At 41.0% G+C, this 26,362-nt stretch overlaps 1 protein-coding gene across 1 annotated transcript; it reads right to left on the bottom strand.

The window, feature by feature from the left end:
• Positions 1-2,072: 2,072 nt before the first annotated feature.
• mtrr (5-methyltetrahydrofolate-homocysteine methyltransferase reductase) lies at positions 2,073-26,167 on the bottom strand. The gene is made up of 15 exons (XM_070852736.1): positions 26,117-26,167; positions 25,586-25,730; positions 25,254-25,407; positions 24,953-25,070; positions 24,330-24,846; positions 24,141-24,254; positions 23,869-24,025; positions 23,671-23,759; positions 21,309-21,489; positions 16,531-16,573; positions 13,524-13,704; positions 12,700-12,818; positions 8,124-8,216; positions 4,293-4,493; positions 2,073-3,084 (listed from the first exon to the last, which is right to left on the bottom strand). Exons 2-15 carry the CDS (start codon positions 25,727-25,729, stop codon positions 2,940-2,942), a joined length of 2,256 nt encoding a protein of 751 aa, XP_070708837.1. The 5' UTR covers position 25,730; positions 26,117-26,167; the 3' UTR covers positions 2,073-2,939.
• Between the last annotated feature and the right edge of the window lie 195 nt (positions 26,168-26,362).

Raw genomic sequence — 26,362 nt, 5'->3', positions numbered from 1 at the left:
TTCGTGTATAAGTGCGTGTGTTTCACAAGTCCGCCATCGATGCCGCATCAAAGAGCTGAGTTGACATTCCTGGGTCATTGACTGCAGACTGACAACAACAAAGACAGAGCGGTGGTGTCCTTTCTAATGATGAAACACAGGTGAGGGAAGAACTTGGAGAAGACGAAGATGTCTGCTGACTGCGCTGATGCAACAAGACTGGAAGACGCCAACGCAGAAGTACAGCTTTCAAACTGAATGAAAACCTCATCCCTCCGACAGAAAGTGGGAATTCACAAAAGGGATTGTGCAGAAGATGGATACATTATGTTGTCATCTTTCACTGGTAATCCAGTAAAATTGCTCACAGAAGCTGAACCTCACCTGTGTATGGAAACTTTCATCCTCCCATTACCTCCCCTACACACACACACACACACACACACAGTTATATACACCTCTTCGAAGTTGAATTTAGAGCCAAAACTTGGTTTCTACTTGCTGTTTACTCCTAAATGTACCACCACGTTGTTTGAACTGCAGTCACAGCCACATACCTAAGCCAAATGAATTGGACATATTGTCACTTGGCTAATTAAGGCGAACTCCTTGCATGGCTCAGAGAGGGAGAGTGTAGGAGGTTCCAGTAACTCGCTTCATCATCATCACTGCTTGTACTTTCTGCACCAGGAAGCCGCATGTTCAGCAGGTCTCCCTAAAATCTCTCAGCTCGCTGGCATTAAGTGCATCTTCCCACTTGGCTCACTCAACACTTCCATAATAACAGTCATTATCTTCAGCACACATCTTTCTGCTTCATTTAAGCCGTTCTTAACAAGGGGTATCCATCACGGAGGTGCTACTGTTCTGCGGTCGCACTGACCTCTAGCACTCTGATTTATTCCTGACCATCTCCTCAGCTCTGTCTTTCGCTCTCGCTGCAGGACAAAACCGCCACTGTGAGCATTTTTAATTATGAAGACATAATTTAAAACTTCATCAGTCCTGGGTGGTTGCCGGACAGGGTGACACAAGTAGCCGTCAGGCTCTTCGTCTTACGGCTGGGGTCATTTTTAGATGGAGATGAGGGCATGTTAATAGGGTACGTAAATAAGGGCAGCACATGGTTCTGAAATTACTCACTAATGATCACGATCACACTCGTGTCACTTTGATCAAACTAACTTTCTTGTTGCAGCACACATGTAAGTTGTTGTCACTTCTCCAACAACAAATTGGGAGTCTTGCATTAAATGGAGGCTGTGTGTCATCATGAGTGTGAGAGCTGAGACTGGTGGAGCCGTTAGGCACACACAGTGTCATTACTTTGATTTTGTCCTCCTCTGCTCCTGTGACTTGGCGAAGCAGCAGGACACTGAGAGATGAGGGCGAGGAGGTGCACCCAGCTCCGCCTGGGCAAACACAAGGACGGCTCTACCTTCAACAACACTGTATTAAACCAATTATTCACGATCAGGGATTGTTTTCTGTGACAGTGAATGTTTTGTTTACTCGACTCAAAAGATGTAGCGAATGGGGTGTCATCTACGGCGCAGGCGGCAAGATTGTAAACATGTTTTTCTCTCCCCTCCCTACAAGAGGATAAATAAAAAGAAGATTTAATTCTGAGAAGCCTCTCCGTGGGGCTCTGCGCTGCACTAAGAAGCCCATTGCAAAAAGCCCTCAATTAGCAGAGTGCGCCTTCATCTTCTGATCAAAGTCACCTTGAATAATCAAATTATCTCTAAATTTAAATAAAACAATCGCTTCCAATCAATCAGAGTTCATTAGCTTCCAAATGATTTTCATTGACTCTTGAACATGCTAAGAAAACTTACAGTCACTCCCTCGCACTTTAAACACCTGTGTGTTTAAGGTCAACCACAATAAAGGAAAGGCACTAGACAACAAAAGTTTTGGCTGAAATGTCTTTTAATTTCTGATCACACAAGGCACAGTTGTGTTTGTTTTGACTACAGTTTGAGAGATTTTAGTCGGGTTTAAGGGACTTAGAAACGTTGGAGTTCAAACTGGCAGTCTGCCGGAGTAGACAGACACAAATGCTAAAAGTTAGTTAGATAAATTTAGAGATTCATGCCCTCTGTGCACATTCAACACAGAATAATGATAAATCACTGAAAACTGTCTATCTCCACAGACTCCACTTACAAAAATGTGTCTTTTTTAAGATCACATACATTCAAACTTGCCTTCATTATATCCATAATAGGATAAAAAGTCTCCACAGTATTTCGGATGAAAATATGACGATACAACATAATAGAGAGCAAACCAACAAAGCAAATTTATTCTGAATTGAGATAAATTTCCAAATCATCATTTATTTAAAAGATGAAAGAACTTCTGCTGATAATGACTGCAGAGGTTTACCGCAGTGCATTTAGAGGTGGTGTGACACATTCCAAAAACAAAAATAATGGAAAAATTATTTCTTTCTGCCTGAATGACAATAAACAATTCACAATGTGTGTGTGTGTGTGCGTGTGTGTGTGTGTTTTTTAAAAAACTACAGATTGCTGTGTTGTTTCCATCTCAGTTGGAGCAATATCCCACTCTCGGTCTCATCAAAGTCACTCCATCACAACCGACGGAGGTAAATGCCTTTCTCCCGCCCCCAGACAGGACAGGCAGGAGGCTCGTCAACACAAGAAGCATTTCCACACTGCAGGACCAATCTCCTGCACTATTGCCCTGACCAAGGTCATTTCTGTTCAAACAGCACAGCCTAAGATGATGTAGTGAACCTATATCCCCGGGTCAGCACGGTACATTCCATCTTGGTAGCATTCAGTGGCGAAAAGTAAGTCGGGGCTTTGGCATCCACAATTTTATGGTTCTAGAGGTTACAGCTGAGCCTGCTGATTTTTTTTTTTTTTTTTTTTGAAGGAGTAAAAAAGCACAGTGGATGCTGCAAATTGGCCTTATCTCGTGATCCACTGTCAGCCCCAGATGTCCTGTAAGTAGCGTTTCTCCTCTCTCAGCCCTGCCAGTCTCTTCATGGCCTCCAGCTGGTCCACCTGAAGTTCTGTTTTGATCATCTCCAGCAGGGTGTCGTTCACGTCTTTAGCCATGTTCTTAGCATCTCTGGTGAAGAAAACAGTATGGGAGTATTAGGAAAAAAGGGCGGTACTATCAGCAGGCATGTTTTTAAGATAGTCATATATGTGTCTAAGCACAGTAGCAAGCCCATATTGCTGAAATCTCTATCTTGCTGTTGCAGCATATTGAGGGAGATTCATTGTCCTGTAGATCTAAAGTGATATTTTTGACTCTGAAGAATTCACACACTTCCTATACTGAGCGGCCTGACAGCAATGAGAGAGGAGAAACTCTCGTCTAAAGAGATGATATTGATACCTTTGTTGAAATGACTCCACTTGTTATATGCCAAGGTGTGTTTTGCTTTATCTTGTTGTCTTTGTACTGACAGAAACAATGTGTACTGACATGGAAAGGTGGGTTACGTACTGTAGACACCATAAACACTGCAAACTGTACAAGATGTTGCATGAGTGTGAGGTCAACAGTAGCAGAGAGCTGCTTGTGATGATGTTCAGATTCAAAACATGGGATAACTTGCCTTTAGGCAAGGCAAAGGCTTCATTACCTTTTGTTATTTTCTTATGAATTAAAGGCCTTGCGCCAAAGCAGAGTTAGTCATTGGCCAACGAGTGAAGTCGACAGCAGCACTTGGCGCCGGATGCAGCTTGGTTGCATCACAGCTACAACGCGTCTCTTTTCAAAGGCAGCGTGTCTTGAAACATTTTGGCCTTTAGCAGCAAGATTTAGAAGGCTTTTTGTCTCTCACTCTCTCTTAAAAGCAGTAATTGACCCCTGAAACAGAACACGTGAAAAGTAACTTCTCAGTTTATTTCTTGCGATAGATAGAGTTTTTATTTTTATGTTAACAGGATGGACCTCACTGAAAATACGGAGGAAGATTCATAAGCACCTTCTCTTCTTTACAAAAAAATTCCTGTCTGCCTCTCAAATACTATAAATAATCAAGACTATCAAATCATCAATGTGGATTACATTCAGTATTTCCAGAGTGTTCTGAACTTGGCAAAAGTGCATTTTTGTGCTACACACTATGAGCTTGGAATAATTATCTAGACAAACTCAATTTGGAAACGCTGCCTTCACATATAAGAGCTGCGAGTCAGATGCTCTGCAGTCCTTTCACACTCACAGTGAAGCCAGGACATGACACAGCCATGACAGGTGAACACTGGGACAAACAACAAATACAACACGGGAGGAATTGAGCTTAAAATGAGTGTCAGCCTTACCCGCAGACATACAGGCGACCACTCTGTTTGAGCAGGATGTCAGTGATGTGCTTGCTGTTAAGGAGCAGGTTGTGCTGGACGTATCTGGCTCGCGCTGCCGAGGTGTTGACCTCCTCTTCTTCCTCCTCCTGGCTGTCTCTGGAGAAACACACCTTGAGGTGGCTCAGGGTACCGCTGGACACAAAGCTCTCCAGCTCCTCTCTGGGCAAAGGCGAAGGATTGCAGGGACACAGCACAAACATTTCAGGCCAATCTAAATCCAATTTCCTACAAGGGTATTGCTCTAATCTTGGACAGGTTGTCCCTAATTTGTGAAAAATTTGTTGAAAGTCTTTCCAAAGCTGGAATCAGGAGAGCAGAGGTTCAGTTGTTGATGTGGAGAAATGATTGTGTGACTATGAATAGCAGACCCATTTTGAGGGATAGCACCTTTTCATGATTTTATGGAAATGAATACATGTATATTTCTATTGTAACTGAGATAAGAATGTAGAAATGCCTGGCCCATTAATGTCAAGTATTCAATATGGTTTTCGTACTGACTGTTTATCCTTTCACACCCTCCACTCCCTTAAGATATTTAACAATAGCTTCAACTGCCTCACAGCACGTGACCCCCGGAACATTTCCTAAGAACAAAAAAAACCTGTCAGGCTCGATAAAACAGAATACTGATGGGCAAAAGGTCTGAGCAGAGCTGTGCCAGACAACCAATTTATCTCGTTTAACAAGAGAAGTGCAAAGAAAATATGGATTTCATAAGCAAGGTTGAGTCACTGTTATAAGCATCTTTTTACAATCAATCCTCCCAGCCTTGCAGTTGGGTGTAACCTTGCTCCCTATCTGTGGTTTGCTTGCCAACTACTCCTTCTTCTGCCTGAGTGTTTTTACAGGGCCTGGGGTGCTATTGGAAGGGAAGGAACGAGGAAGGTGGTGAGGGACTAAGAGTTTACTGAGGCTCAGAGCATCTTGTTTAAAGTTAAGCAGTCGGACTGAGCAGAAACACACACAGACGCGGACGCGCACACACTCATAACAAGCCGCTGCTCTGAGATCATGGGTGAAGGTCTTCGCCTCAGGGGTCTGTGTTTTGCTGTAACCCCTTGACTTAAATAAGGCATTTTTCGATACCACACAGGGTACTCTGTGAATACTAAAGGGAGAGATGAGTATTATTGTCTTTGTTCTATGTGAATCATCCACAATTGTGGCTTGTTCTGCAATTGTTTACCAGTTTTAATTTGATCTGACACAGAGTCATTAAAGGAATCTTAGTCTTTTGACCAAGACAAAGTTTGTTTGAGCATGAAAGCAACAACATGAATGACAAGATAAAGGATTGCGGAGTCTTGTTTGTTTGATGTGTGATTACGAATTGTCATCGAAAGCCTCGTGTGCAGAAACTGGTGGATGACAAAAGACAGTTGATTTCTTCGAAAAACACAACAGCCGAGGGTTTGAGAGTGCTAAGACATGCCAGACTCCGTGGTGTGCTCAAGCACATAACACCCTGTGGCAATATCCTGGACCCGACCGTGAGCCCAGCAGTCCTTCCAGTTATGTTTCCCCTACAGCATGAAATCACTTGCCATAAAGAGGCAGAGAAATCCGAGGGAGGGGAAAAGGATAAGTGGAGCAGAGGGGAGAGGTGAGGACAAGCCCGATGTGATGAGCAGGCAGATTGGCATCAACCTCTCACAGGGCTGTGAAGTGCTGTGGCTGATTGAGGAGCATTACAAGCCTTGTTTGTGTTTTCGCTGGTGGAAAATTCCCAACGCCATCAGAGAGTTGGTCACATCCTGTCTCGACATTTTGTGAAGCACAAAAAGCTGTTCGTGCTATATTTATGCAAGTTCTAATTTCAACCCCTGCTTACAATGACTTCAGCTGAACTTGTCTTAAAAAATCTGGGACATTGAAAAATGCCATAAACTATGCTGAGCAGGTTTCCAGACATCAAATTGCATTTACTTTAAGAGAAATCCTACAGAGATGAGTGCTGGCAAGTAATTCAGCTGCAGGTATGTTGTTCTCATTCTGCTATCCTATTTAAATTGAGTACAACTCTTCATGGGTGGCTCATAAAACACAGACTAATCGCTTTGGTCAACACTGTGGGGGTGTTCATCAGAGAGGCCCACACTGTGAACAAACACAGCCTACTACCTGGCTTGGAGTTGGTATTTAACTAAGGGATAGAGGAAACAAGGGGGAACAAACAGCATCCTCTGTGATCTATTCTTGTGTGATTAAGGATGCTAATCCATTCACACTGCTTAATCCTGCAAAAGAACTCTACCAGTGCACGCGTGCTGCTGATACTAGCGAGAGCCGATCAATTAGTGTGGTCAGGACATACTAAAGCCAAAACAAACTGATCAGAGCAATGATCTACTCACGGGGTGATGTCAGTCTACAGAGCTTTAACAAAGCAAGAGGTCAATCTAAGAAAGGTAGCATGATATTTATACACTGTAGTTTGATTCCATGTTTATTCATAGTGAAAACAAACACTCCTGATACTTTGTACAGACTGAAAACATAAGAATTGAAACACATCCCTCCTGATGTACTATCAGTCACAAGAAAAAAACTGTCCTCTCTGCTATTGGTTGGGCACCAATATAAAAACTCTCCAGGTAATTCACATTAAGGTTATGGTTCAATTGTATTTCATCAAATCTGCATCTAGCACTAAATCTGCTTGTCAAATCCAAATCTTTTCAAATCCTTTAGCGAATCTATTTAGGTTTAGTTTTCAACAACTTTAAAGCTGCATTAATTGATTTTTTTGGCCACTTGGGAGAAGCAGAAAAGAAGTCATCACACATTTTCAGTTTATATGGTAAAACTGTTGGCAAATAGTAGTTTTTTTTTTCTTGTTTTACACATCCAGCATTTATGGAGCAACATCAGTATTCATTTGGAGTCATGTTTCTGGTCGGATGCAAGTCCAATATTTACTTTCATTTTAGCTCTGTTTGGTCTCCTCCCAAACAGAGGAGCTTTAGCTGCTAAAAGCTAAACTGTTCATGAGCTAATTGCTAACCTTGTCTGTCTGCCGTCTAGTGCATGAAACGTAGTATACAGTTGGTTTTTAGACGTTTTTTTTTAAACTGCTACGCCTGGAGACTATGATGATGAGAGCAATGACAGCGACTCAAAACCATGACGCTGCTGGCTGTAGAACCAAAAAAAATAAGCTCAAAGCAACTGAAATGGTCAACAGAGCTGAGGAGAACTCCATAGTTGAACGATACTTATAATTTAATTCATCTATGAGTTTTAATGTAAAACTGTCTATTAGTGCAGCTTTAATATTACATATGTGCTATATAGCTAAATTGTTAGTTGAACTGTTTTGAAAATTACTCTTTGCTAATAAATACAAAGAGGAATATATCCAATCATAACAGAAACTCACATAACCACCTTCTGCCTTGAATCACAATTACATGCCGACATAACAAAGCATGGCTCCCTTTTCACTCAAGGGTGAAGACCCTGTCGCCATTGCTAATATAGCTGCATATGTCATGTGTAAAGTTTTATACAAGTTTAATACATGCTCTATCTTATTGTTTGATACAGTGTCCATTATAGTCATGTATGGAAGTGAAGAGCATCCACACCATGTATAGAGATGGGTGTTCATTATGTAGGTCACACATTTCAGTAAATAGAATATGCAATGTCAAGGTGAAGAGGGATGTGGGTATGAGAAACAACATAGTGCCAAGGGAAGTATGTATGCAATACATGAATATGTGTATGTATGGGCTGTATGCGTAGCCACTGAGCTGAAAAAGAAAGAAAAAAAACACAGCTTACCTGAACAGGTAGTCTCTGTCTCTGTGGCGACAACCAAAGAACAGCCAGGTCTCGCCAAACATGGCCTCTGGGTTTTCCTGCCTCTCCTTCTCTCTGAAAGTCAAACAATGGATGTTAGCGGTCAATCAATACCAACAGACGACCAGACCAGATGGGGAGATGGAGTCCTTCCTCGCAGCAGAGGTTAAAGAAGAGTAGTGACACCATTAAGCACCGTCTGCAATGACAGTACACTAAGTGCCACAATTGCCTAATGCACGGAAACAACTGTGCGTGCTGCAGCGAGGACATTATATGTATTATTATATTTCAGCCAAACAGAAGGACAAATCCCATCACTATAAACAGTTATTGAAAATGAAACTAGGGCTTGTGCTTTATGTGTGTATGCTTGTGTATGTCGGACTGTGCTTCAGTGCAAAAAAAAAAAAAAAAAGTGCTGCAAAAGTGATTCCTCTTGTGGCTTGGGAGTTTGGCAAGGCTCCCAGAATCCTTTGCAGGCGATGGCAGCGCAGCGGCACAAAGCAGCTCTGAGGATGCTGGTATCTGTGCCACACACCTGCTACACAGGTGACAGCTCTCTCCAAGATAACAGTTGACCCCCAACCTTTCATGATGCCATCAGTCAGTTGACTCTCTAAAGAGCTCGGCCTTATCTGTTACCCCCGTCTGGAGGGGGGGGGGGTGTTGAAGTGACCAACCCCGACGAGGGGCTGAGGAATGCCACAGAGAGGCATTGTGCAGTGCTGCTGCACACAGAGGATAAGGTGCTGCTTCCACTAAACCCCACCCTTTGCTCTTCACCAACAGACTGAATCATGCTTTGTGTTTTCCACCAGACACAAAATTTAAACAACAGCCAATTATTATGCTTGTATGGTGCATAAAAAAAAAAGTTTTAATACACAACTTTGGTGATAAGTCATTAAATCAATTACTTTGAGGGACAGAAAATTTTATGTAACCTCTTCAGACAGAAAAATTAAAACATAAAACATACAATAATGATTTGCGTCTGATGTTATTTTTTCCACAAAAAAACAGTTAAATTACATGATTCTAAAAATTTCACGTACTCCTTCCAGAATCATATGAATATTAGAATATAACTACTGTAACTACTGGATACAAGACTTCTCCCTCATTGAAAACTCTGTTCACATGGAAGATTCACATTTTCCGATCACATTTGTGTAAGCTGCATACTGGACCGTGACTGGCTCCAAAGTAGTTATGATGTCGCCAATATATATGCTTGTGCATGCGTGTCTTAAACTCAAATTTAAAAAAGGTGCGTACAGAGGAGCTTCCCCCCTTCACCAAGTTTCAATGAATCTGTTTCATGTGGGGAACAAGAAAACAACAAGATGGCTTCCACACCAGCAAGACTGCATGTTAGCAAGATGGAAAGAAAAGAGAGAAAAGATGAACAGATTAATCAATCGGTTAGTTGCAGCTCTACACTAATTAGCCTTATTGGAAAAAAAAATTAAAAAATCAATGCAAAAGTCTGATAGAGAAACCAGGCTTTGCTCACTTTAATTAATTGAGGAGTTGAGCAGTTAATAAAAATACTTTGGAGAATTCCTTTGTTTGAACTTTGTGTCTGTGAATGGGGCTCAGTAACAGAGCTGTCTGGTTGACACGGTCTGAACGCTCAGATCCCGTCCATTAGCATCCTGGACGAGATTCTTCTGATCTGCAAACAGCCTCAAGTAAAGTCATTTTAGTGGGCTCGTCTCTCTCTCCTCTCGCCGTCTGCCCTAAAGGGATCAATACCAATATGAAAAACCTGGATTCCATTCTGAGCAGACCACAGCGGCGCCTTTCTCTGAATACAAATCACATCACATCACATGCCCACACTATAACAGCCTGCAATACAATCCCAGGGGAAAGGTAGCATCTACAGAGCACTCCATTTGGGGTCGAAATCAGCAGCGGCTGCCTTTCAGCGCCTTTCAGATGATCAGCAGGAGGGGGAAACCGCATAGAACGCTGCAGTGAAGACTTAGTAAACATCCCAATTATCTCATATCTATCATCCATTTTCTTTGCAGCCCTGGTGAGAGGTGCTGAGTGGCTTTTTGGGCATAAGAATACAACAAGAACAAAAAAAAACCCTTAATAGGACAACAGCTTGAGGCTTAATCACTGAAATTACATTGCAGAATTACACCAATATACATTCAATGGGCTGAATTCAAAATGTTTTCATAATAAAGGATAATGCTGAGTAGCAAGATGAGCTAGCCTAATTGTAATCAGCTGTCTGGTTAGACTGATAAATGGATGCTCAATATTCATTCGCACAAACTTTAATAAAAAATTGTCATATTGAATGTGCCAAGATTGCCTACTGGCAGACCTAAATATTAAACTGAGCAAACAGATTGTTTCCAAAAGAAAAGCATGTTGAAGCTGTTAAGGAGATTAAGGATAACCACTCAGTTAAAATACAATATTTGTTTAACTGTCACTGCTCCCAGCTACATAGAAAGACTGAAAATCACAACCTCCATAAAATCCTTCCATGCAAATCACAGCAATCAATACCAGACTAGTGGTTGGGGGGGGGGCCTTATTAAAATCTCCTGGTATCACCAAGTGAGTCCCTGACCTTTAGAGACTCTTCTTCCACTTGTTACTTGAGCTACAAACTCATACAAAGTACTTTTGAAAACAGCCATCGATTAACAGTAGGGGTGGAAGGAGGGAGAGGTAGGAAGATCGAAACGTGCCCATGTTGTTTTGTTGCTAACAGGACCCTTCTTGGGCCTTGAGGCAGATACGGTGTCCCATTGACAAACTGGAGATTGTTATCTCCTATCAGAGTGCAGCATCAGCCACCGAGGCTTTGTTTGGAATCTCAAGTTAGATTCTGTATAATGCCGCACACCATGACTGGTTTTTACAATCCTCCAGCACAATACGCAGCTGGCGGGGGAGAAAATGAGAGACACAGAGGGGGGGGAGGAAGTGAGGAGATGGCCGAGCTGATGAATTGGTAACAGTGGAGAGTCTCTTGAAACAAACAAGAAAAATTTGCATGAAATTTACACCAAAAAATAATAATTAAAAAGTAAAAAAAAAAAAAAAAAAATCACTAAGCTCTCACTAAGGATGCTTTTGACGAGGGGTTTTGGTTGTTTTATTATGAAACTAAGGCCTCCAAAATCAATCAAGGTCTGACTGTTTTGCTTGCACGGAGTAGCAGGTCTGCAAGGACGGACCATTAATAAAACACTTAAGTGTGTATTTTGATATCTTAGATTTTAGAGAGAAATGTTTGGATACCGCTCTAAGGATCAAAGTAAGATTGATACGTTCGTATCGCTGCCTTCCACCAGAGAACGGTCCCTCTGGCCCAGCCTTGATCATTAAGGAGAGCAGTCTGTCTGCCACTGGTGTACGCAGATCAGGCCGAAAAACGTGCGCTATCTTCAGAGCCTCTGCATCCCAAAGGCGCAAACATCTTTCACCCCAGATGACCACTCGTCCTCCTCTAAATCTGCTGCATACAATCAGCCAGCGCAATCACCTCTCAATCACCCACAGACACACAAGCACCACAACAGAGCACACATCCAGGGAATTTAGAGACAATTGGACTTGACTGGGGCACAACCTCATTTACACAAAGCCACCCAAGAGTCAGACATGTCAGTCTGACTAAAAAGGCTTACTCCACTTTCTAACAAGTCAAGGTGGCTGCGGGCCTCATTCAACACGCGGGCATCAGCCTGAATATAGAAGGTTCTGTCACATTAAATCCTTCTGATATCGTCATCGTGCAATCTTGATCTAGCCGTCAATTCAGGACCTCAGAATAATACACAAAATGTCACGTTTCCTACCACATGATGGCACACTTCAGGCTTTTAGACTTACAGCGATGGTTTAACAAGCTGGAGGGAACTACGACGTACTCAACTAACAGTCAATATCCTCACACCACCTCTTCGGCAATTGCAAGCCATGATTTACAACGTGGCCACCACCTACTGGACTTTTTACTTTCAAATCAATAACGCTCCATGTGCTGCTTTGACTCTGGGCTCTTCATTACAAGCCGAGTCATAAACTTGTGCATCAGAGAGGGCCCTCATTTATGCCTGCTGGGACGAGTGGAGCATCTGAAATAATCCCTGACGTGATCACAGTCCCGTCGCTAAATTTATCATGCTTTATGAGATGTACATGACGCTGTCTTTTATCGGCTTTGAGCGGGGTCTCATTTAATTGTCTCTGCAGATTACTCGAAAAATATGCATAGATGATGTGCACTTAACATCACTTGAACACTGTGAATATTCATTGCTGGGCACAGAGTCTTAGCTGGAAAATTCAGAGTCACACAGTGCAACAAGAAGCATATAACCTGCATTTTTCTGATGCTTGACATTAACGTTTAGCAGAACTTCTTTAGCAGCGTATCTTGTAACACGTGTGACATTGGCAGGATCAACATGCACTTGATTCCTCTTAAAGGAGACATTTGCAAAATGGGGGGATCATGTTTCTTTCTTATTGTGGAGCAAGATAATATTATAATGCATTAGTAAATTCTTCATACCTTTGCTGGAGGAAGCCGATGAAGGGGGCAACTCCTGTGCCGGGTCCGACCATTATGAAGGGCACCGACAGGTCAGAGGGAGGCCGAAAGGAGCAGTTGGATCTTAAACTCACATGGATCTAGGGTCAGAGGCCATTAGCAAGCATTTAAAATAATGAGAGTAATTACAACAATGCTGAGAAGCCACTGTGGGCCTACCAATCTATTAATTGATCTGCTTAATATTCTCAGACATACTAATAGGCAAACTCATGAGCTCCAAGTGGAATCCATACAGTCTGCCGTAGGGAGGATTTACTTGCTTTAATTTAAATTAATTCTTTAATTAATCACACACAACTGGCCCAGAGCTTGTTATTTTTTTATGTCTGACACATTAAAATTGAGTTTCCACAGAAGCATAAAACATGTAGGAGGAACAGGTTGATTCCCTAATGCTTCGACTTGTGCAGTTTCATGGAGACACTGCACAATTTTCTGATATTCTGCTCCACACTTGCCTTCAATTTTACTCAAGAACCGCTTGAATTGTTATATTTGAAGGAGAATGGGCAGTCAAGCTCTCTTGGCATTTTTGTCGAAATAAAACAAAGACAAAAGTAGGGATGGAAAAGTAGGGTATAGCAGGATTTAAGCCAAGAGGTGCACATGTATTTTCCTACCTCCATGTAACTGGAGGGTACGCCTATTACAGCCCCTGAACACTTGTACTTGCAAAGATGAGAACTTATCAGCCGAGACCAAGAAATATATCAGCGAAGACCAACAGTTCACAAATTTGCACACTCTAGTTTCAGCTCTCCATTTTCCAGTGGACTCATTACCTTTGGCAGAGCCGGGCTGCTTGAGGATTCAACCTTCCCAGGGAGAACCAGGACAGGATTGATGAGGTCAAACAGCCAACCGGTGCACAAGCCTCGCCTCCCCACAGGCCGCCCAGAGCATGCTGGGAACTCTACTACGTTGAAGACAAAATGCAGCTTTCCTGGGTGCCTAAGACAGGAGCTATAGAGGTGGGACCACAGTGAGTTTGAGATGGAGATAGACAGAGATAGAGAGAAACAACAGTGTTTGAGATTGTGTGTGAAAGGCATACAGCCAGTGACAGCAGGGAGATGAAGTGAAAAATAAAGTGAAATACAGAGAGAAGCAGAGGGAAAATAGAAGGGTACAGAAAGACACAAGCATTACGAGGGAGGATAAATTCTCAAGGACTGACAACAGCAACGCTCCCACAAATGATTCAAACAAACCACAAGTAGCAAGATATTTGAAGCCAATCACAAATATGGATATGACATTGAAATATGCTAAATGATGATCTACACCAGTGGTTTTACACCTTCAGTGTCTGATGTGCTTCGACAGCCCTGTCAGATGAGCTTGACCTTAAGATGCCCTGCATCAACACCACCCATCTGGATTTTAAACTGGGCGTTAATAAACAGCATTAATTACATGAAAGTAAACATTGTTAACATCTTTTCAAACACTGGAAGTGTCGATGTTTAGGTTTGTTTGTTCAAGCTTGCATTTGTACCACTACCACATGGGACTGGCAGAGGTTGGATGTTATACCGTACTTTTAGCTACTGCTCAGCCTTTATATTAAACTAACCATTTTAATCATTTATCCATTTCTTCAATTCCTTCTATTTTACCCATTTATGTTACTTTTAGGTAGGTTTTAGTAATCAAATTAAGCTATTTTAACCATTTGACATTTGTTTAAACCATTCATCCATTACTTTTACCTAACTGCTTTGATTTCTGTTTGCGATTTTAAAAAAATCAGTCACAGCAGGTGTTAAAACTGGCCACTGATTGAGGGAAGGTATCATGGAGGCAGCCTATTATAGCCGATGGCTTATTATACAGAGCCTATACTAAAGATTAACATCACACTAATTTGTAATCGCATCAAATCATAATTTCTTTTTTTTTTTTCAAATTAGTTGAGCTATTCCACAATTTTTTCACATAACTCGTAGCAACTACAGAAGTGCCCCCTGGGAAAAAGTACCCTAGTTAGGAATAACAGATCTACATGAACACCTGCTTCATTCAAGAGTACGAAATACAGCTAAGGGTGTGGAAAAAATAACTGTGTCTGTCATGCTTCAAAAGGACTGCCTCTCCCTCTCCTCCATTCCAGTCTTCACTGCCGGCTGAAGAACTCTCACGCTCCCTCATCCTTCACTCTCCAGTTCCTGTGGGCCACTGGAGACCTCTATTGACCACAGCATCAATAATGCAGGCCTCTAATGTCTCTGCACCATCTGATAAACTACAGCCACCATCTCTCCTGTCCGTCCCCTGTCTCCACACACACACACACACACACAGCTAAGTGAGGGACTAATGAGTGGAGCGGAGAAGTTTTGACATTGCATTAGATGTTGCTGTTCCACATGAGCTTTAAAGCAAACCTAATGGGAAGAGCAAATCAATGACAGGCTAAGTGAGGCAAAAAGACGAGACATTTGAGCCTAAACTAAGCACAGCTAGCTTTAGGCTACACAATGTTTACAGTCCATTCATTTGTGCATGCTTTTTTTCCACCTATCATTGAGCTTATTGGGGAATCACATCTACATATCCCCAAACAAAAATACACATAACGTGGACTACAATGTTCAGAACTGATTAAGAGAATCCATAACAAATTTTGGACAGACACGCATAAATACAGAAATAATAATAATTACAGCTGTATAGTCTTTTTTATTATGAATTCAGGTAATCTGTTTCTTTTTAAAATAGTTTCCAAATGCCTCCAAAACGTTCATATGAGAATGCTACACTTTATATTATTCATGGTGCTTCCCTTTGATGTTATAATAGATCCTATCTAATGTCAGATACTTTGAAAGCTCAATCCACCAAGAGAGTTGGCAAAATAGCAGATCTCCAGTGGAAAGCAATGCATTTCCTAGCTGCCAATAGTGCAGGATCAATATATATTAAATCATGTGAACTCGACTGTCTTGTCTCGTATTACCTAATAGGCAAAGTTGAAGATTAAACAATATATCATTAAGGGGTGCACAGGGATAAAATATCAATAACAGATTTCCAAAATGAAGTTAGAGGGTTACAAGACTAAAATATATACATAAAACTACCTTTTTTTATCTTACGACAGCACATTAAAATGACAGTTAATGTCATGCATCTTCTCTGAGGTATAATTCATCTTATGTAGCATCGTAAAAAAGAGCTTGAGTCGTACATTATATGGACATTTATGAAATTTGGGACAAAAACGTATCCAATTTTTGTAGATTTCTATTTGGCGAGTACATCATCATTGAAACCCAACTTTGTGCAGATTTTCTGATGGCTTTGTGATAAACGATATGTGATTGTGAGAAATATTCTCTCTTCCCCATTATTAATAATGCAATCAAGTTTGAAAGAAGACGGCTACGTGAGAGGCCCCTGAGTAGAATTAATCAGGGCTAAAATATCTCAACAAATGAGCAGAAGGGAGGTCGTGTTTCTGTCTCTGTTTTGAATGTGATAAAAGAGCTGCAGCTTCAAATAAATACCATAAAAATCAAATGTCATCACAATTACAAAAAAAAAAAAGATCAGAAAGGAGAGCTTGTCAATTCACAGTTTGTTGCAGCCATTTCTATATAACCAAACACTGTTTCGATCAGTTTTTGTGGAATTTCTTAATGTATTCTTATTGTGCAGCTTGGAAACACCAAGAGACATACATACTAAGATACTTAGCATTCCAAATGGATGATATAAGAGCGCAATTGTGTACAATTTCATGCAATACTAAATCCAAGGTCCATTCTTATTTTTCTGTCATCTTACCTGGCTGCTGAATAAGGCCTGGGCTGCAGTTTCGGCACATGCTCTGAAAGGCAAGCACAGCTGTCAATCATGCTGCTGTATCACTAAGATTGAGTTACACAGACACCCATGACAGAGAGGAGACAAAATAAGTGAAAGTCATCTCGGTCCATTGAGACGTTTTACCTACCAATCTATCCTCAGTAACCCCCACCCAGGTTACAGTCTTGTTTCTAGGACACACTTCTATATTTATGAAATTACAAACTCAGGGTTATGGAATCCCAAGTGTCCAGATGTGGAGCCAGTAGGAAACAGATTGCTTATGCAGTCCTTATTTCAATGCCAGCCACGAAGGTGCCCTCTTTTGGGTAATATGTAGTGTGAGCTGCATCCATAAGAATATGTCAGGGAAATCAGGATAACTTATAAGAGTTCATAAGAGATACCTTTTCACCCTGAACCACCGAGATTTGGCCGTTCGCTCTGCTAGGACTTATACGTAGTATAAGTAGGCAAAAAGAGTGATTGAGAGTTGTGTGATGTGCCTGCTATGTACTCCCTTACATTTTATTTGTATCTCAGTGATAGATGAACCTCAAAAAGCAAAAGCTGCACCATACGTACCAGCTGAGGCCTTACAATAACACATTTTTCTGCTAAATTGCTTGGAAAGACAAACAGCTGGACTAAATCTGCTCTCTCCTCTCTTTCTGGGCTTCTCTGACATCTAAACAGCTCAGGGTGTTAGCAAGACAGCTCCGCACTTTGACATCCATTTCATCTCTTTGAGCTGAGGTTGTTTTTTTTGTTTTTTTAATGGCTATGCATGAAACACTTAAAGTAAGTTTGAAAGACGGTTTTGAACAAAAACACTGGCCTTGCCCAAACAACATCCTTCATCCAGATTCCCAGATGCCAAAAGGCAAAAAGACATACGGACTGACCAAAACTGTTTACATTTAGGATGTTAAAATATGGAAAAGATTAGGAAAATTATGTTGTTTATAATTTATCTAGATAGTGAAGATCCTTATGTGCCAGTTGGGACCTGGTGCTTTATCACTAAATGTTAAGGCCGTATGTAAGAAGAAAAATTTGTTTGATTTTGTTTTTGACTATTCACTTACAAAACAATTAAGGTAGCCAGGTACTCCAAGAAAGCCTGGAAATTGAGGAAAAAAGGCCTTTAAGAAACTTTTCTTTCTTTCTTTCTTTCTTAGGGTTAGGGTATTTAGGTACAGCGGGCCGTCCACCAATCAGAAGATCAGCGGAAGAACACGGCTCCCCCAGTCCGCATGTCAAAGCGTCCTTAGGCAAGACGCTGAGCCCCAGATTTCTCCCGAACAAAAAAAATCGCCACAGAAGCACAGCGTAGGAGTGTGAATATTGTGTGAATGAACAGCCTCCTTCACTCCGATTAGACGCCTCCTGTTCAATTGACATGTGAATAGGTGAATGTAAATGTAAAATTAAAGCGCTTTGAGTGGCGGAAAAAGACTAGAAAGACTGACCTATAGAAGTACAGCCTGCTATTCTGTATAAGTTTTCCACCAAAACATGCCATTTGCAAGAATATAGAGGATGAATATATAATGTATTACCAATGTTTTGGGGGTTTTTGTCTACATATTAGTGGAAAATGTATTAGTGTTCAGTGGGGTGTACACCTAACCATTATTTTCATTCCAGATTAATCTGTTGATAAAATTTCTTTTTTTAAAAACTATGAAAAATACAGATTATTGTTTTCCACAGCCAAATAAATGTCTTCAAATTGCTTGTTTATTCAAACAACACAAAGATATCCCATTAACTATGATGGTAAACATTTGAAAAGCTTCCACCAGAGAATGGTTGTAAAATGACTAAAATGATTAATCGGTTCACAAAATAGTTGCTGATGAATGGTCTGTCAATTTCTGTAGTTTTATTTTTGATGTTAGATACATGGTGGTATCTTTGGCCCAGTGAGGAGAACTTTTATGTGGAAAATTCAAATGTTTAGACATGAAGGCCCAGAACGTATTAATGAATGGAGGGCAGGCACGTTTACAAGGAGAGCCAAGATTACACACCGGCCTTGCTTTGTTATTTATAATCAATATGCTTGTGCTGCAGATGCAACTCACAGTAAGACCTTTGTAAATAAATCTTAAGAATTAAATAGGACTAAGCTGCAATGCAGTCGATGAAAAAAATAATATTTCTCATAAAAGAGCAGTAAGTAAGAAACCTTCTAAGGGCAAAATCTCATCACATACAACATATCCTGCAATCCCTCCCACCAGTGGAAACACACATCTCTCCATTAGACGGTGTATCATGTACCTTAACACAATCCTCTGCAGCTGCACAGTGCTCGAGTTCCTGCCTTTCTATCACAGAGTTGACAGCACACGTCCGAAACAGAGGACAATCAATCCATCATCTAACATCACTGCACCATGATGATACCACTGGTAGATACAAAGGATATATCACCTTTAAAACCTCTGGGTACAAGGCTTTTTCTTGCTGCAGTGAGTGGCTGGAATCTTAAAATTATGCACCTTTTTTTTTTTTTTTTATAAAAAAAAGGTCTGTGTTCCAAAAAATACAGTCCCAGGGTCCTCTATATGTTTTCATAAATGATCATTTTCAGAGGTATCATCGATCATACTGCACAATATAATCTATTCCATCTCAAAAGTCTCTCTGCACCACAATTTATATGCAGAGGTACCATTTTAGTGGGAAAAAATGAGATAGCCATGTGGTTGAACATAAAAGTTATACTTCTTAAGATATATGGACAGTTTCTTTGGCTGCAGACAGAAATAGGGGAGAATTAGGGAGGTTGTTAGCATTAAAGCATTAAGAGGAATTCTCCTTGGGATGATTATTTCTTTTTTTTAACACCCTACAAATGCTAATTCTAAGCTACTTCCGAGAAAAGGACCTGCAAGCTCATGGTTTTCCAAAACCGTTTAAAAGTTTTTCCTGACACTTTATTATATCTCAAATGAATACAGAAGGAATTATGTGTGATATGCAGTGTGTTCTCTGTGATCAGGAAACTTCATTTTGGAAGAGATAAGGGACACCAGCCTTTTGGGATTCTTTAGTTTACTTAAGTTTGCTTTACTGTCTTCCACAGTTCATAATCGCACTAAAAGAATAAAAAAATAAAAAATAAATAAAACTGCACCCTGATATGATTTCATTCAAGCCGTGCAGTAAAGTAAATTGAAAAAGATGCTTATGGACAGCATTCAGCTCCCTGGGGCTATGACCCCAAAGTTTCCATCTGACACGCTATGTGAAACAACAGACCATGTAACAAGAGAGCTGACTCTGGGAAGCGGGTATCTTTCTCAATTTATACCCAGCATTTACTTTTATACCCAGCCTGCACTTTGCCAAAGACATCTGGGCTTAGACACATCTCTCCTCATTATTTATAGTTAGTGTACAACAGCATAAACTCTGATCAGCAAACGCATCCCCTTTGGTCGGGGTAATGAACCACAAACAGTGCAAAAATGCAGCAGTGTACTTTAACAGTGACACAATGAGTCAGAGCTGACCATTAACCTATGATCCAAACTGACCCTGCCTGCTTGTGTCCTTGCAAATCTCAGTGGCTCACCAGTAAACGGCCCCCTCTCCCCTAAATAACAGCTGTTGCCCTGAAGGGCCTCCAACACCACATTTTTCACAAGGGCACAATTGTCGCGATTCCCAATTTCTGCATCAGTTCACCACTGAAAAAAAAACAAAAAGGTGCTAGGCTTGGCAAGTGGGACAAAAATAACTGACACTGGGCTCTCAAGAGCTGTGACACAGCTGTTTTAGAGGACAACTCAACTTGTATGTAAAGCTGTAGCCAACTCATTTCACTGTCTGGTAAGTTTCAGTCAAAACTTATTAGATCTATACCGAATGACCGGCCAACTATCTTAATGAGCTGAGAGAAAATGTTAGTTTTTTACCTACAGTTTGCTCAAAGGGTCAAAGGATAGATGGCCAACAGCAGCTCAAAATGATCAATATTATTAGGAGGGAAGGAAATAATGAATAAACTGGGAAAATATTGCTTGACTTGCAGCTACAATCCTGCCTTTACATTCTCAGAAACTGTAACACAAAAACCATATTGAGGACAAATGTACTTAAAATGAGACAAAGAAATGAGTGTTGATCCTTTGGGGAGCCCTCTGATGTACTTGGTCTGACCATTCTGTATAATTAAATGCTCTAACAGAATCAGCCTTGAGACCTTTACTGGGGCTACAGTGCCCCCTACTGGACGATAATTATCCAGCCACAGACCAAAATACCTGATGGGCTTAACATAAGCCTAGTGTCTTTTCAAAAGTGAAATAAATAGTTCTTAGGTCATTTATTCCGCTGATATTTTGTACAGGTGCAGTCTAAAACCCAATCTCAGGTAAATCACTGCAGTTCCCCCATTTGCTTCAGGCAACATGAAAACCTTCATTCAATTAAACCTGCATCTAATAATAATAACAAACTAACAAACTGAAAAACATGAAAAACAGACTAATATTCTGTCATATCATTTTAACTTAACTGGATAAATGCTCCACATTAAATGTATCTATGTGCTATGTGACATGAAGATAAAAGGTAAAAATTATAAAGAATAAATGTGAAACTTTGTGCTTTAAAGTGGTTCTCATGGAAATTACAGTTTTTGCCCAATAACCCTGATAATTATGGACTAAGAGAATTTTGGACCTTTGGAGTGAGTGAGTGAGTGAGTGAGTGAGTGAGATAACGGCAGGCACTCTGACCTATGAGGAGGCTGAGAGGAGGCGAGCAGGATGGGAAGGCCGTGAGCAGCTCCAAAACACAGAGACTCTGGTCTCTCACATGCAGGTTGTAGTCTGCGGCGCCTTGTTTACTGCACAGCTCCTGCAGTCTCCTCCTCTGCACACTGTCCCCTGTATGCTCCACCAGCGCTCGGAGAAACGCCTGAGGAAGACGGATAGAAATTTGACTGAAAAAATCATGACCATCACTGCTGACGGAGGTGCAGAACAGCAACCTTCATCAGCAGCTACGGTTGTGATTTTTTCCCCCACGTTTTTCTGACTTAGGTTTACATTCACAACTGTAAAAAGAGGTACTTGATACACTTTGTAACACTGCAGTAGAGCAAACTTTAAATGCCGCAATGCACACTGGCCATATAAAAGGGAACTGTAGGTTTTCTAACTAAATGAAAACCCTGGAGAAGACCTTGATATCAGTATTCTAGTATTTTCTAAGATACTGAGAAACCAGCAGACATCCTTTGACTCAAATTCATCAAAATCAACGAATGCAAACAAATTAATGTGTTAACTTGCAAATTGCCAGCTGCTGTACAACTGCTATTGCATAAATTATTAATAATATTTAATCTTTCTGTGGGCTTTGATGTAAATTACAGGATTAAAAGGATCATGAGGAAATATTGAAATGCAGCTCCTGAACAACTTTCGGAGTGATTTTACTTTATTCTGCAGAAATTAATCACCCTGATACAGTAATCACAACTTCTGAATATTTATCATGCCTAAGTGGTTTGTATAATTTCAGTGATTCATTATAGTTTGTGAGTGCATGTATGGAGAGATTAGTGCCACGTTCTTGTAGCTCCCACTGGAAGAATTATTATCCCATCCTCCGATCCATCTAGTAGCACTTCACCACAATTTAACTAGTGTCAAAAAATAGTGGCCGTGTCTGGCACAGCCTCTGGATAGCTTCAGTAATAACATTCACAGTTGTCTCAGTAGAACTAGCGAGCCAATATATCTTTCTGTATTTGATGCTGTTATGTGTATTATTGGGAATTGTTCTGAGTGAGAGGCTGAGGCGATTGTCTTTCACTATCCTAAAAATCATGGAGTATAAAGATTATAGGTGTTGTAAATGCTTTAGTATAACAGATTAACTGCTTGCATTACACAGAAAGGGGTCATAAAATAAAACTCTTACTGCCTTGTAAGTGTGTAGTAACCGTTTGACCTGAAACAGTCAATTTTTGTGCAGGAATTTCATAACATAGAGGAGAAACAGACTGAGCACACGTCTTATATCGAGCAGGGAACTGATCTGATGGTAGCATATCAGTTAGGATGCTTTATATCAGTCTGACACATTTTCTATTTGATTTGGACAGTTCAGAAGCTTTCCTGATAAAATCAGAGCAGAAATTTGAATGCACCCTTCCTTAATGTCTCTTAATCCATCATACTAACAAAGTAATATCTTATTGAATACATTTTTTTTATATATATATTTTAAAACAAAACAGAGCCTGTTTCTAAAAGATAATTTGTATGCAGTGACTATAAGGGGTACTGTGTTGTAATGGCTGTGAAATTTTTGCTTCAAGTGATTCTGAGAGTTGAGTAACACTTACAATGTTGTATTTATTAGGAAGCAAGTGGATTATTGCAATACTGACATTTTACAAATTGTCTTCCTTTTGTTATCCAGTGTGTTATTTACAAAGAACTGAAAACTACTGATGCAATTCATTGCGGAGGGAAATTAATGGTTTTCATTTTGGTTAGAACATAATGTTTCTATTACATCAAAAATCTAACTTGCATAGTAACTATAAGGATGACAGTGTAATTTTGTAGAAGTCAGCTACTGTCACTACAGTAATAGCAGAGAGAATAGAGAATCAGGTGAAATTCATGCAGGCTGCATCCTCAGCCAAAGGTTAGCCGCTGCCGAAGCTCAAAACTGTGGCCATTTTACATTTCATCAACTTTTATCATTATTTCAGCCAGGGATCTGCACTTCATAATTCAGTCTTGCCTGAACTTATTTTGTGTCCAGGCCGTGTCCTAACAGACTATTTAAGTACCCGTACGCCAGTTCAGTAAGTACAGCATTGAAAAATAAATGGGAACATCCATGTCAAAATATAATTACACATCTTCCTGAAATACAGTACACTTTTCTCTGAGCTTTGACAACAGATACAGAAGCAGTGTGCTCTAGCTAAGGAAAACATGGCACTTAAAAAGATGTCTTCCCCCTTATTATGCTGATAGACCAAAAACAGCAGGGAGGATGTCACATCACAAAGCAGCTTTGCCAATACAGTTTATAAAGTGAGTCGATGCAGAGCAAAGTGTGGACATATAGTACCTTCTTAGGAACACTTCTGATCTCCAGACACCATGTGAGCAGGTACAGCAGAGAAATGTTCTGGGGGGTGTGGGGTGGCACTTGGGCACCTACAACCAGGGAGGAAAGAACATGTGAGAATTGTCATGACAGGGTAGATAGGTCTGTCACAAACATAAGAAGCTTGCATGTTAAAATGATCCAACAGGAGCACTTTACCTTTCTTCTTTGTGTCTTTGCGTACAGAGATGTGTACTCGGTGGTTCCTCTGGTCATAAAGGCCCAATCTGTGGAGCATGTCCTCCACCTCAGAGGCCCTGTTTGGGCAGAACACATCAAACGAATCCCCTGGCTGATGGGTCATCATCGGGTAATCCTAAAAACGAATGAAAGAGAAGCATCTTGAATTCAGACTGCTTTCAAAAAATATCTCTATTCATACTGAGGGTTTAGAAAAATGTCAAAAATGAAGATTGTTCTGTCAAGCTTACAGAGATGTCCAGCTCTAAGAGAAGGGCCATCTTGACTGAATCTCCTCTGGTCAGCTGAACTACCCTGGATATGGGAACCTCATGAAGAGTGTCTTTATTTGACGGGCTAACAATCTGAAAGAAAATACTTATGAGATGAAGGGTGAAATATGGCAGAAGTACCGCTTTTATCAGAAGTGTCTTCCTCACCTGTTCAATAGTGTCCACTTCCTGGAGACAGACATCCAGGTAGGGAGGAGGCAGAGCAGGAACATTTAGAGAGGACTCAGACAGCGGTGGCAGGGAGTGTGTCAGTGAGGCTGCCAATTCAACATGGGGAACTCCAGCATCCCCGCTCTGTGTCTCCGGTGATGATGTAGAAACACTGGCAGTACCACTAGACTCAGACGCCAACCCGGGGCTCCCTGCAGGAGCAGCTGGCCTGAGATCAGAAACAGCAGCATGTGTGGCAGGAGCTGATGATGAAGCAGCCGATGCAAATTTGGAGACAGTTTCTACGGATGCTCTGACTGACTCGAAGTTCTGCCGATCAGTGATGCTTAAGAGGTTTAGTTGGACATCTGGTATTGATGAATCAGGAGTTTCCTTTGGTGAATCCCCTGCTCCCCCTTGCAGGTAACCAGTCGTATCAGAAGCCATTTTTGATAAGGCTCCTTTGACTGCTTTCCACAGTCCTTCAAGCCAGGGGTCCACAACCTCCTCCAGCCTGGACAGAGCAAAGCCCCCAAAAAGCAGAAGAGAAAGAAAGTGGGGAGGTTAAGACCAAACGCTGAAAGTTGGATGTCTATACTTAATTTCTCTGCAGAACTTACCCTACACCATCATCTGCATAACCCGTCGCATAAAATTGTTTGGCTCCAAGTTCCTGTAGACGACGCTCAATTGTCTTCCCACAGTTGCAGAAATTTGCATAATTTGTGTCTCCTAAAGCTGTAGAGCAGACAGAGGAAAACAGATGAAGATTTCTCAAGCCAGCAACTATTCAGGAAAAGTAAACACTGTGCAATGCTCTGCATTGTAATGATTTACACAAATGTGTTTTGCAAATCGAGTTCCAATATTGACAAATGAGCTGCAAAAAGAGCTACTTCAGACCTGTATATCTGAATTTACCTAAAAGTGCATAGCGAAGGTGTTTATAGTGGTCATTGGAGAGGGTCTTCTTCTTGATGCGCTTTACAAATTGGTGGGCATTGTCTGGCGGCTCCCCATCTCCAGTAGTAGACACAATAAAGACCACTGGGGCAGTCTCCATCTCCAAATTGTACTGGAACCAGTTATGTGATAAATCAGTGACTGGTGTTTCCACTAAAAAGTGTGAATACACATTACAATAATATCCCCAAAATCATGACCAAGACATTATTTATGTGCTATTGTGTGTCAGTAGCCATACAGTGGAAGAAGGGCTTAAACAGCAGGGGCAGCAATATGAAAACAGCTACCTTTTCAGTGTGGTTTAAGCAGCTGAGCTCAGCAGCCAGTCCCTGCTCCTCCGCCACCTCAGCTACCCCCTCTGCTAAGGACTGGGCTTGGCCCTTCTGAGACCCGTACAGGACCACGAACCGAGGCTTCGCTTCACAGGGCATGCTGGAGAGTCCAGGAAAACATGGTGAAAATTTTGACAGGTAACAGGTTCTAACAGACCGTAACGCAACTACCCTGAACGCCACCATAAAGTACCCGGACGTTACGTAATTTTTTTGGACGTTGCCAATATTACAGTCCACGTGTTTTCGAGCGTGGTTTCTTATCTATAACGTAAAAAAAAAATACACATCATGAAGGCTGCAGAGTTACATGTTTTGGCTACATTTTAGTATTAAATGACAATTGACACACGGGAAACAAGCCCTGGTGCCATTCCCGGACTATGTATTTTCTCTAAACCTGTTTAAAACGATACACATACACTTGAATATCACAAGAAGCAGCTACAAAGGCGTTGTGAAGGTCTCGGAAGATATATTTTGTACCTTTTTTAAACAGTTGTGGATATACAGTCCAGTATTTCCCATGGAATGTTGTCATCACTGGAATTCACGCGAGATCAGAGCAACCCGACTAGACGTGATCGGAAGAAACCACCTTACAAAAAATATGTTTTCAGTTTCTCCCGAGAGATTTCTGCCATAAATAAACTTGTATTTATGTTTGGGAATCATTTTGTAACCGATTGTTCAATTATGTGTTGTCACTCTGCGTAAAAAGCAGGTTTAAAC

The sequence above is a fragment of the Pempheris klunzingeri genome, chromosome 21 (assembly GCF_042242105.1).
Source record: "Pempheris klunzingeri isolate RE-2024b chromosome 21, fPemKlu1.hap1, whole genome shotgun sequence".
NCBI classification, from domain to species: Eukaryota; Metazoa; Chordata; class Actinopteri; order Acropomatiformes; family Pempheridae; genus Pempheris; species Pempheris klunzingeri.
This window is presented reverse-complemented; position numbering and strand designations above follow the sequence as displayed.

Excerpts from the sequence above, each read along its gene's own strand:
- mtrr (XM_070852736.1), bottom strand. The coding sequence starts at position 25,729 with ATGCCCTGTGAAGCGAAGCCTCGGTTCGTGGTCCTGTACGGGTCTCAG. Across the intron at positions 25,408-25,585 it reads GCTTAAACCACACTGAAAAG|TACAATTTGGAGATGGAGAC; the intron begins GTAGCTGTTTTC and ends AACTGGTTCCAG. Across the intron at positions 16,574-21,308 it reads TCCTCTCAGCCTCCTCATAG|AGCATGTGCCGAAACTGCAG; the intron begins GTCAGAGTGCCT and ends CTTGCCTTTCAG.